The sequence below is a fragment of the Mirounga leonina genome, unplaced genomic scaffold (assembly GCF_011800145.1).
Source record: "Mirounga leonina isolate KUSES-001 unplaced genomic scaffold, KU_Mleo_1.0 Mir_125, whole genome shotgun sequence".
Lineage (NCBI taxonomy): Eukaryota > Metazoa > Chordata > Mammalia > Carnivora > Phocidae > Mirounga > Mirounga leonina.
Window position 1 is genome coordinate 4,628,159 of NW_023270305.1, and position 10,859 is coordinate 4,639,017.

A 10,859-nucleotide genomic window follows, 5' to 3' on the forward strand; every position below is an offset into this window, starting at 1 on the left:
CATAGGATAAGCCCCAGGAAAACAGTGAGGGCTTTCCAGTTTCAGTAGAGTGTTCTGAGGCCCTGCTGTCATTTGGAAGAAGGGTAATGTTATTGATTAATGTTAAAATTTCAAGTATAATCATTAAATAGTAGAATGTATATCTTCTAAACCAATAAATGAGGAAAAAATGATCTTAAAAAGGCTAAGAAAGCAAGAGGAAAAATAAGAAAAAGCAGAAGGGTTAGAAATTACAGAGTAAGATGGCTGGTGGAAAAATCTGAGTATATGAGTAAACACTATATATCAGTGGACTGAAGTCCTCGGTTAAAAGGCATAGATGGTTAGACTGCTACATCCTGTTTACAAGAGACATACTTAAAACCTGAGGACATGGACAGATCGAAAAAATATTTCAGCTAAACTACTAATCAAAAGAAAGTCGGTCTAGCTATATTAACAAGAGATGCAGTAGAATTTAAGACAAAAATATTAACTAGAAACAAAGGTCACTATGTAATCACATAGTTAACCTACAATGAATATATGATGATTCTAATGTTATGCTCCTTATAACATGAAATAAATAAACCAACATGAAGGGATGCTCAACATGCTCAGTTGTTAGGGAAATGCAAAGTCACAGTGTAATACCATTGTACGCTCATTGTAATGGCTGGATTAAAAATACAACGCCAGATTTTGGTGAGGATGTGGAACAACTGAAGCACTCATACTAATTGCTGCACAGCCACGTCGGTAAGAGGTCTTACATTTTTAAATAAAATTAACATTGCTATCTTATGGCTTAGTAATTCAACTCCTGAATATTTACTCAAGATAAGTAAAATTTATCCCAAGATTTATTGACAAAAGCTATGGGCAAGAATGGTCATAGCAGCTTTATTTATTATAGCCCCAAACTGAAGATATACCAGGTGGCTGTCAGTAGGGGAATGGCTTAAATCAGATGTGAAGTATTTTCAGTGGAATACTGCTCAGTGATACAAAGGAACGGAGTCAACAGCTGTGGGTGAATTTCAGACAACTTGCAGAATGAATGATTTCTTACACAAGCCTATATTCTGTATGATTCCATTTGTGTGAAGTTCTAGAAGAGTCAATCTGTAAGGGGAAGAAACCCACAACAGTGGTCTTTCCCCAGCAGAATGGAAGTGGGGTTAACTGGGAGAGGGCATGGGGGTACTTTGTGGAGTGACATTCATATTCTCTATCTTGACAGGGCTTTGGGCCGCATAGGTGCATGCATTTGTCAAAACTCAGCAGATATACACTTAAGATTTGTACATTTCCTTGTATGTAACTTTCACCTCGAAGGAAAGTCATAAAACCTAAACAAATAACTGCATTTCTAGTTAATGAGATGCATGCTGAACTGTGTACAGATACTTGCAATTCACCTTGAAATGCATCAAAAATACAAAAATGAATTCATAGGAAAAAGGGCTAGATAGACAGTAAAGGAAATACAGTAAATGTTAGTGGTATAATCTAGGATGTGAAAATATAGCTATCTACTTTTAGAATTCTTTCATTGTTGCTGTGTTTGAAAGTACATATATATATATATATATAAAGCAAAATATATAAAGCAAAAATTGACAGATGTACAAGGTAACAGATAAATCCTGCTTTCATAATGGGAAGAACTCTTAACACATCTCTTTTTGTAATTGGTGTACATCAGGGAGCCAGAAAACTCAAAACGTTTTAAAAAGTTGGAACAAATGGTCATATGATGAACAGGTTATATTGTTAATTACAGTGAACTGTTTAGTACCTTTTTTTTCCCCCAAGTCATAGCAAACAGACTTGCTTGGTTGTTTTAGTTATAGCAGCTGTTTTGTAATACTTCTTCCTGTCCATGTTGGTTTTGAATGGAGGATTTGATTATTTGGTAAGAAATGCCATTGCTTAAGCAGTAATATTCCTTAGTTCTTTTTATCTTCCTTCCCTAAGTATTCTGGGTACCTTTGTCTAAAAACCAAATTTCCAAAACCAAAATAACACAATATATACCAGAATTTCAGAGGTTTAAGAAAGGGAATTAAGGATCCCTCCCTTCTCTATACACAGCTCAACTGGGGAGTAGGAGTGTGTTTGTGATATTTTCCTAAACCACTTGAATTCCGAATGCAATAAGACCTAAGCTGTAGGCCTCTGGAAGTCTGATTAGCTATTATTTCTCCTCTGCATAATTAGTTCTTGTGTTAGTCATTTTGGGTGGGTAGGTTTCATAATATATTTTTCCTTGAATTCTGGAGTAATTTTATTGAACCTAAACTTTACTGTGGCGAGTAGTTACGGCATAATTGTTACTCTGTGCTCATAATGGAGCCTACAGGTTCTGTTGTGCTCTAGAAGGCTGTTTACCCTTACTTTGGTCTGGACTGGACTGCTTTTTGTTACTGTATCTACTTGAGCTTCTTCTTTAGGATTGGCTACCACTGCATCTGCCTTTCCATCCTACCAGTTTGCTTCTAATCTGCTTTGGCCAGGGTACCTCCCGAGGAGGGTATGCTTGTGGGTGTGGCTTTTAGTAAGGGCATGAACTTCATAATGCCTATTTTGGTTCTTCCAAGATAGATCTCTCTTGTCTACATTTTTTGGTTCTTTGCTTTATACGGGATAGGAAAGGTTCCTGGTATACATGTGTGTTTTCCTTTTAGTAACACATCTTAATTGGCATACTGTTCTGTCTACTTCTGCAGATCAGGAAAAGTGACTTAGAAATATCCTTCAAAGCAAATCAGTTTTAATGTTCATGGAGTTTATTTTAATGGCATTTCACCTATGACAGAAATTGTGTTAACCATGGTTTATGGCAGATTGGGGAACAGATTTCTGTAGAATTTTATGGCACCATTGTAGTCTGAATGCTGTTGGTTTTTTGACATAGTCTTTGGTATAATACTTTCCAAGGTTAACTGTTTAATGTGCTTTTCACCAGGACCTGATAAAAAAGGACACCAGTTCTCATGTGTTTGTCTTCATGGGGACAGAAAGCCTCATGAAAGGAAGCAAAACTTGGAAAGATTTAAGGTAGTGCTATTTAGTTGATTGTATTTCCTTAATAATTAAGAGGGGACTCATAGCCAATTTTAATCAGTTCCAGTTAATATTATTAAAGCCGTTCTTGTCCTAGAAATTTTAAAAGATTTTTACCCTGTTGGAATATCCTTGCCATGACAGGGCTTAGTCATCTTTAGCAGTCAATAGTAAATTAATATATTCTCTGCACAACACTGCTGTGATAAGAATTTTCAACTTAAGTTTTAGTTAAATTCTTTCAGGTAGATATTTTTAGGAGAAGCGTCACGGGATAGTTAAACTGTGTCTGTGAGTCTTATTTTTTTTAACACTTCGTAGTAATACCCATAGAGAAGTTAATTTGTAGATTAATTTAAGATAGGTATCAAGAATATGGTTTTGTGGAATTAAAAATACTTGTAATTGTTTGGGGCACGCTGTCCCAGTTATATCCTGGCAGTCCGGGAACAGGTTGGTTAGCTCTTGGTGGAGGTGGGGAGGGCCTGAGCCATTTAGAACACAAGGTCAGTAGCCTCCACCCACAGCATTCTCATTACTTACCAGTGTGTTTACCCCAGTGCAGACAGAGTACAAATAGTATTTTCTCTCAGACCCATCATATGAATAAAAGGTGGGAAGAACTGAGCTTAGGAACTTTGGGTTATGCTTCCACACTGAGCAGAATGTGGATATTGAAGCATGTTTTATGGTCGCATTTCGGTGTGTGTGCCCGACCATATCTACCCAGGGTCTTACGCTGGACCCCAGTCAGCATCCCTTCCCCACCCCATCTGTAACTTTGCTGTGCCTTGGGGCACAGATGGCATCCAAAGACTAATTTGTATTTCCTTGGTGAGAGCCCTGGGCCCACTCTCTGTTCCCTTGTCTTAGGATTTTGTCTGTTGTCACAAAAAGTGTAACCTCAAGGTAAAATACCTAGTATTCTGAATTTATTTTAATATAAGGGTAAAGATAATGCTTATATTGTAACATTTTTGTTCTGTTTTATCTTTCCTTTTTTTTTTTTTTAATTTTATAAACTTTCTTCTGAATTATCAGTCAGGATTTCTAAAGATAAAGCCAAATTATAGCAGTTTAATGTCTTTGGTGTGAGAAAAAAGAAAATAAAAAATGAATCAAATTACTGATTTATTCACCTTAAATGTTTTGTTTTAGTAGATCATAACTTAAAAATTTAAGATATGGTGCAGTGCATTATGAATACCTGGACCTCTAATCTGATAGTAACACATTAGTTATTAGAGGTCTCATTTACTGGACTGGTAGTATTTCTATTTATTTTTTAGTCTGTGTCCTAATAAATTCCTTTCTCTCCTCTCTGTTCTCTTTAGAAAGGAGATGTAAGATTCTTGATTTGCACAGATGTAGCCGCCAGAGGAATTGATATCCATGGTGTTCCTTATGGTAAAAAGAAAGTTTGATAACTGCAATTTAAATTTTATGGAATTCAAAGTAAACCCTCTAATGTTTTTGAAATATTTAGAACATCAAACATCTAATGAGGTTGAAAATTTTAGAAATTAATGGCAATTGGTAATAATTATTTTGATTTGCAGTTATAAACGTCACCTTGCCTGATGAAAAGCAAAACTATGTACATCGAATTGGCAGAGTAGGAAGAGCTGAAAGGTACTGCTGTAATTTTTTTTTTTTTTTTTTTACGCTTCTATGCTTCAGGAATAAAGTCTAATAAAGACTTCTCAAATCTTTCAGGATGGGTCTGGCCATTTCCCTGGTGGCAACAGAGAAAGAAAAGGTAATCTTTTCAGTGCTGTATTATATTCATTGTTTGTGTTGTCATTTTAGATATTGGAAGTAAAAGCAGTTTGGTTTTTCCATTTACATTGAATTCAGTTGCATATGGAATATAAGTGAACTTCTTTTTTTTTTTTAAGATTTTTATTTATTTATTGAGAGAGATAGTGATAGAGAGCATGAGAGGGAGAGAGTCAGAGGGAGAAGCAGACTCCCCGCTGAGCAGGGAGCCCGATGAAGGACTCGATCCCGGGACTCCAGGATCATGACCTGAGCCGAAGGCAGTCGCTTAAACAACTGAGCCACCCAGGCACCCTAAGTGAACTTTTTAATGGCAGCTTTTTTTCCATATTCTTGAATGGACCTGCAGTAGGATGAAATTTAGAAAGGAGAAATGCAAAATGTAATTTTCACTAATAGCTTTAATGTACTTGATTTCACCAAAAACTATTTAAGCCCTCCCTGACGTCATGTCACAGAAAACTTTTGTGAGAGAGGATGGTAACTTATTATTTTGCAATATAATTTGATATAATTTTACAGAATAGTTTGAAGAATAAGGAATTCCCATAAACTCGTTGTCCAAACTAGTTATTCATTTTGCTTTTTGCTATTTGCTTTATCACAGAAAGCATTTGGACCTTATTTTTTGATATAATCTTGATATACCATTCTCCAGTATTTACTTTTTCAACCTTGTTTTTATCTGAGAATTTGTTTCTGTAATTGACAGGGATTTTAGGAAGACTTCGGGATTATTCTCAAAAAAAACTTTTTCAGAAGACCTAGTTAATGAGCTCCTGAATGGTGGTAGTAACTGGATGACATACCATACTGCAGTCTGTTTTTCTTGTTCCTTGGGGACAGAGGGTATTTAAAAAGCTAATAGAGGATAAAAATATCTAGCATGTGTCAATCTCCATACGTGTTAATCTTTTTTCCACCTTTCATGTAGGTTTGGTACCACGTATGTAGCAGCCGTGGAAAAGGATGTTATAACACAAGACTCAAGGAAGATGGTGGATGCACCATATGGTACAATGAGATGCAGGTAAGACTCCTAAAAAACACACTAAAATGGCAAAAATAGACCACATTTAATTATAAAAGTAATACCTCAGGTTTTATCTCTTTGTTAGCTGTGGGGAAAAGTAGTAATTGATTATAAAGTTAGTTATAGTTTGTAAATCGTAACTTGTGAGTTTATCTCTTCAGAAATCTAACTTCCATTTATCCTAAGTATTATAGTCCTCCTGGTTTTATTGGACACTGTTAAAATGCAACTCTGTCAAAATGAAATTTTTATTTGAAAATGCTTTTTATATTTCCTTTCCTCTCTTAGTTGCTCTCTGAGATAGAAGAGCATCTGAATTGCACCATTTCTCAGGTTGAACCAGATATAAAGGTACCATTGGATGAATTTGATGGGAAAGTCACCTATGGTCAGAGAAGGGCCGCTGGTGGTGAGTTTTGAATTACTTTAATTTCTATTCTAAATGTGAATGTGTCCTTCTTGGGCTTTAGTGTGTAGAAGAGAGTAATTTCATCCCATCATGGTAAGTGTCTATTTTTACTTTATTAATCATTTCCTCCTTATTAACTCATAGCACGGTATCCATACCTGTCTTGTAGCATTTTTTTGGTTGTGTGATTTGTATGCGAATGAAGGACAGCGGCTTAGCTGTTTCTCTTGAGGTGTTAATGTCACAAAGAGTAGTTGAACATTTATGGAATTATTAGAAAGCGAATATAATGGCAATTTTGAACAAAGAATTGAAAACCTTTGATTTAATTTCAAGTGGTAACCCAGCATACTCTTTCCTTTGCCTGAAATGCCCTTAGCTCATTTCTGAAAAATTTTTTTTAAGATTCAGGCTACTGAGCCTAGTGGTTTCCAAACCAAAAAAAAAAAGGAGAGGGGGAGGGGTTGCTAGGGGCCTTGGGACACTATTAGTGAGGTCTGATCATTCATTTATATGCATTTAACTAAATGTCTTTAAAACTCACTTGTGGAGATGACTTGCCCGGTGGTACATTTTTATTGCTAGAAGCAATGTATAAACGGATGTAATTGAGCCAGAGTATTGCTGACAAGTTATTTCAAGCATGTCATTTACATTACTTTATAATTTGTGTGTGTGATGCAGGTGGAAACTATAAAGGCCATGTGGATATTTTGGCACCTACGGTTCAAGAGTTGGCTGCCCTTGAAAAGGAGGCGCAGACATCTTTCCTGCATCTTGGCTACCTTCCTAACCAGCTGTTCAGAACCTTCTGATTTTAACGTACACTGAATAAGATTTGAGTAATAAAAGTCTGTAGTCTTAAAACTCTAAAACAGTTGTATTGCTTCCAAGCAGCAGTATTTATAGTAACATAAGCTATTAATGCTAACTCTTGCATGTCAAGAAACATTAATCTTAGGAATTCTTCATAAAATGGCAACCTAATGAGAATAATAAATTTGATGACTATATTTTTATGAAGGTTTGTGTCTTATTTTTAAAGTTATTTGATAGTTTTCTTTTTCAAGAAAACTATGGGTTGACGTAAAGTTTATGGGTATGTGAATTTGGCAGAGGACCTGTGTGGAACCACCAGTGAATATCTTGAATAGAATTTATCATAGAAAGTGATCCTAAATGGAGATGTTCTTCAGATGTTATGCCTGAAGGAGACTCGTGACAGGAAAGAAAATTGGATGATCCCAAGGCAAAAGGACAGCTTGGTTAGTTTTAGGGGGCCTGGAGTTTTTTAGAGAGGTAGAAAGGGTTCTGTGTCTAAGGATTGAAGACTGGTGTGTGATGGTGAAGATGTATCTTGGAAGGTTTACCTTCTAAGAACCTTTCTTTCCAGAGGATAGTTACTTATAAAGATAAAACTATTCTGTTTTTCTGTGTTTTAAAATTACACACAGTTCTTTGGAATATGTTTCCTCAATCCCTTTTGCCTAAGATACCAGAAGGAAAAGAGAAAATTTAAACAGATAAAATTGAATTGTTATTTTGTGCCTTTTGACTCTTAGTTAATAAAGTATTATTCCTGTGCTAGGATTCTTTAAGAACATAGGCTATTATAAATTCTTGTATGATGGTTTTCAGACCTTTTAGCACTGAAATATTTTCTTCAAACAAAATCTTGCGTGAAACTCAGTGTAGACATTAACAGTGGGAAAACCACTGCCTAGTATTTTGAGTCATAGTTTGTGCGAAATGATGAGGAGAATACCATTGTCTCACATTTAGACCATGTTCTTTGGAGATGTCCTTGAACCGCCCCAGCTGATCTCAGAGCTATGCGCTGACAGCTCTCCAGTGTCCACGCATATTAATCACTGCTTTAGAAAGGGGTTATTTTAACTGATATAACAGCAAGGAAAAGACTGAGATCTGGACCATTTAAATACTGGAGCTGGGGGAGGTCCTTTTATAGATGCAGAAGCACAGTTTGGAGGAACGCATGCCCACGTGGCCTGGTTTGGAGAAGTGAGCTAGAATTTGGGTTCCCCGGTCTCTGCTTTTACTCTTTGTCTCCCATTGTAAGATGATCCTCAGGTCCAAATGGGTAGGTCAGGGAGGAATGGAGACTGGAAGTGGGTATTTGGCTTTTCCAATGCAAATTACTGTCCACCTGCAGTGACCTGGGCAACGGAATTTCTAAAAGGGCAAGCTGTGCGGGACCAGACCAGCAGAGGGATTGCCAGGAGACCTGGCTGGCCCTTTCTATCTACTCATATCACCAGTAACCGTTCCCTTTACTCTTAGTCCCTACTTCCAGATACCCATTCCTTCAGGCCTCTGGATTCATGCTAACAAAATAAAGAACTGTTAAAAGTCTGCTTAAAGAGGTGGTCACTGAGCCATGAGGGATGCTAATTGCCTCCCTTCTTCCTTTTAGAAACAGAACCTCCTGAGTTTTTGTCGGTACCAGATTGCCTAGCTAGAGACTGCCTTTCCCAGGCTCTGGTCAAGGGGTTCAAGTGGAATTGATGCGTGTAACTTCTTGGTCACGTCCTCTACCTGCCCTTTCCCTCCTCTCTAAGGTGCAACTCGGAGATGGTATTAGTGAGCCAGTGTCCACATTAGAAAAGTGTCCTGCTTAGGGAATGACAGAGGGACAAGGAACCTAGAGGACCTTATAGGGGAGCTGCCATCCTCTTTGGCTGACCTGCCTGTTAGAGTAACTATCATCTCCAAGCCACCATATGGTTAGGTCTCTATCCCAGCTAATACAGAACACGAGGGGTACACGAAAGCCCAGGAAATGTTAAATATTAGCCATCACCTGTTAGTCTTTCTGACTTACAGCTTCAGCCTTTACTCCACAGTGTAAGAGCTTGTAAGTGTACTCACAGACCTTGTGCCTGTAATTCTCGGTCAGTCTCCCCGCTACACAAAAATACAAAGACTCGCCCCACCCTCAACATATCCTAGACGGCCTGGGGGCTTAGGAGTCTTGCCACATTCCCCCTCATTATCTAGTCTTTCATTCTGTTCTCTTCGAATCTAGCTTCAGGCTTTGATTGGTAGAGTTATACTTTCATAGTGACTGGTTTTGTGTTTGGGGCTTTTTTTTTCTATTTCGAATATTAATAACTTAAGCAAGCTTCTCTGACTCTTTATGGATCCACTGTGTTAAAGAGAACTGAGTCTCAAGGACTCTTAACCAGTGGCATTAGTTACAAGAGTGCCAAAACCTCGCTTACCTCATTAGCACATATTTTCCTATTATAAACAGAAATGGAAATTTCAGGTTAGAACACTATCCACCCACCTCCCCTCTATCCTTTTGACATTCTGTTCCCACTCTCAGAGGAAATCACTAACATTTTAGTTCATTTTTTGTGTGTGAGATTTTTGGTATACTGTTTAGGTCCTACATATGTACAGTTTTGTATTTTCATTGGACATAGTATTTTCCTTGTAAATACTTGAATGGCTACATAATCCATGGAATGTGCTGTGATTTTCATGACTGCTGCATTCTTAACTGCTCATGAGCACCAAGGGGTTTGAGGAGGATGTGAACCCGGGTGTGAATCTGGCCCTAACCCATGAGAGCTGGATGACACAAGGCCAGTTCCTTAGCCTCTCTGAGATTTAGTTTCTTTGTTTATAGAAATGGCGAGAAAGTAATTCTCATCATTCAGGATTATGTTAAGCATTCAGTGAAGTCCAGCAGATAAGAGGTGCTCGTAAAATATTTTATAGTATCGGTACTGTTCACTGCTGTGAACATGTTTGATCTCTTTTGGATTGCTTGCTACTGGATTCCTAGAAACTGGATTGTTGAATTAAAATGAGTGATGCTTATGACCATTTTTCAGGGTCATTACCAGATCACTTCCTGCAAGGGTTGTACTGCTTGACACGCTAACAAGATAGGAAGAATTCTGCACAATGTATTTTACAAATGGTACTTGTTGCATTTAAAGTTTGTTTTCATACTGGTTCTTGGTGTGGTGTGTGAGTTGGTACCAGTGGGCAGAGGTCGCCTAAATCTTACGTGTGGCTTCTTTGCGCACGACTCCTTGCCCCACCCTCACCGCATTCACGTGCCACCACCATCGTTTTTGCACAATGATCCAGCTTGTAAATCAGGGGCAAAACTTTTTTTTTTTTTTTCCAAGGTAGAAGTGTGTTTGTCAGTGACTGAAAATAACCTGGATGAAAAAAAAAAAAAAAGGTTGGTTTCCAGCCAGTTCTAAATGGGCAAAACCATTTAGTCACATTTTTTACCTTATTCTTCAGACTTAAGAGGGAACTATGCACTTCACTGCATAGGTAGGATATGAGAACTGTGTAGGTAAATATAAAATACGATCTGGGGTAGGTTCACTTTTACAGAGATTTTATTACTTTCCTATAGATGGTGACACCTACCAGGGATTTTTCCAAGTGACCTTATTTGGGGGAAAAAGGAATATTTGTTAGGAGGGAAAGAATGTAGTGGAACAGGAAGGAAAGGGAGGGATATTATTTGGCTACTCTAAAGTAATTGATAGAGGATTCCTTTGGAGGGAGGAGTGGAAGGGGAATTTTTGCTGTTGTTTT

General features: G+C 37.5%; 1 protein-coding gene across 1 annotated transcript in view; it reads left to right on the forward strand.

Annotated features, from left to right (window-relative positions):
* The window catches only part of DDX1 (DEAD-box helicase 1), a 34,232-nt gene extending 26,948 nt beyond the window's left edge, over positions 1-7,284 (forward strand). Inside the window, exons 20-26 of the mRNA XM_035000618.1 lie at positions 2,951-3,042; positions 4,383-4,455; positions 4,608-4,680; positions 4,765-4,807; positions 5,762-5,857; positions 6,149-6,269; positions 6,954-7,284. Coding sequence (XP_034856509.1) covers positions 2,951-3,042; positions 4,383-4,455; positions 4,608-4,680; positions 4,765-4,807; positions 5,762-5,857; positions 6,149-6,269; positions 6,954-7,084 — 629 coding nt within the window. The 3' untranslated portion in view covers positions 7,085-7,284. The remainder of the gene's footprint in view (positions 1-2,950; positions 3,043-4,382; positions 4,456-4,607; positions 4,681-4,764; positions 4,808-5,761; positions 5,858-6,148; positions 6,270-6,953) is intronic.
* Positions 7,285-10,859: the final 3,575 nt, after the last annotated feature.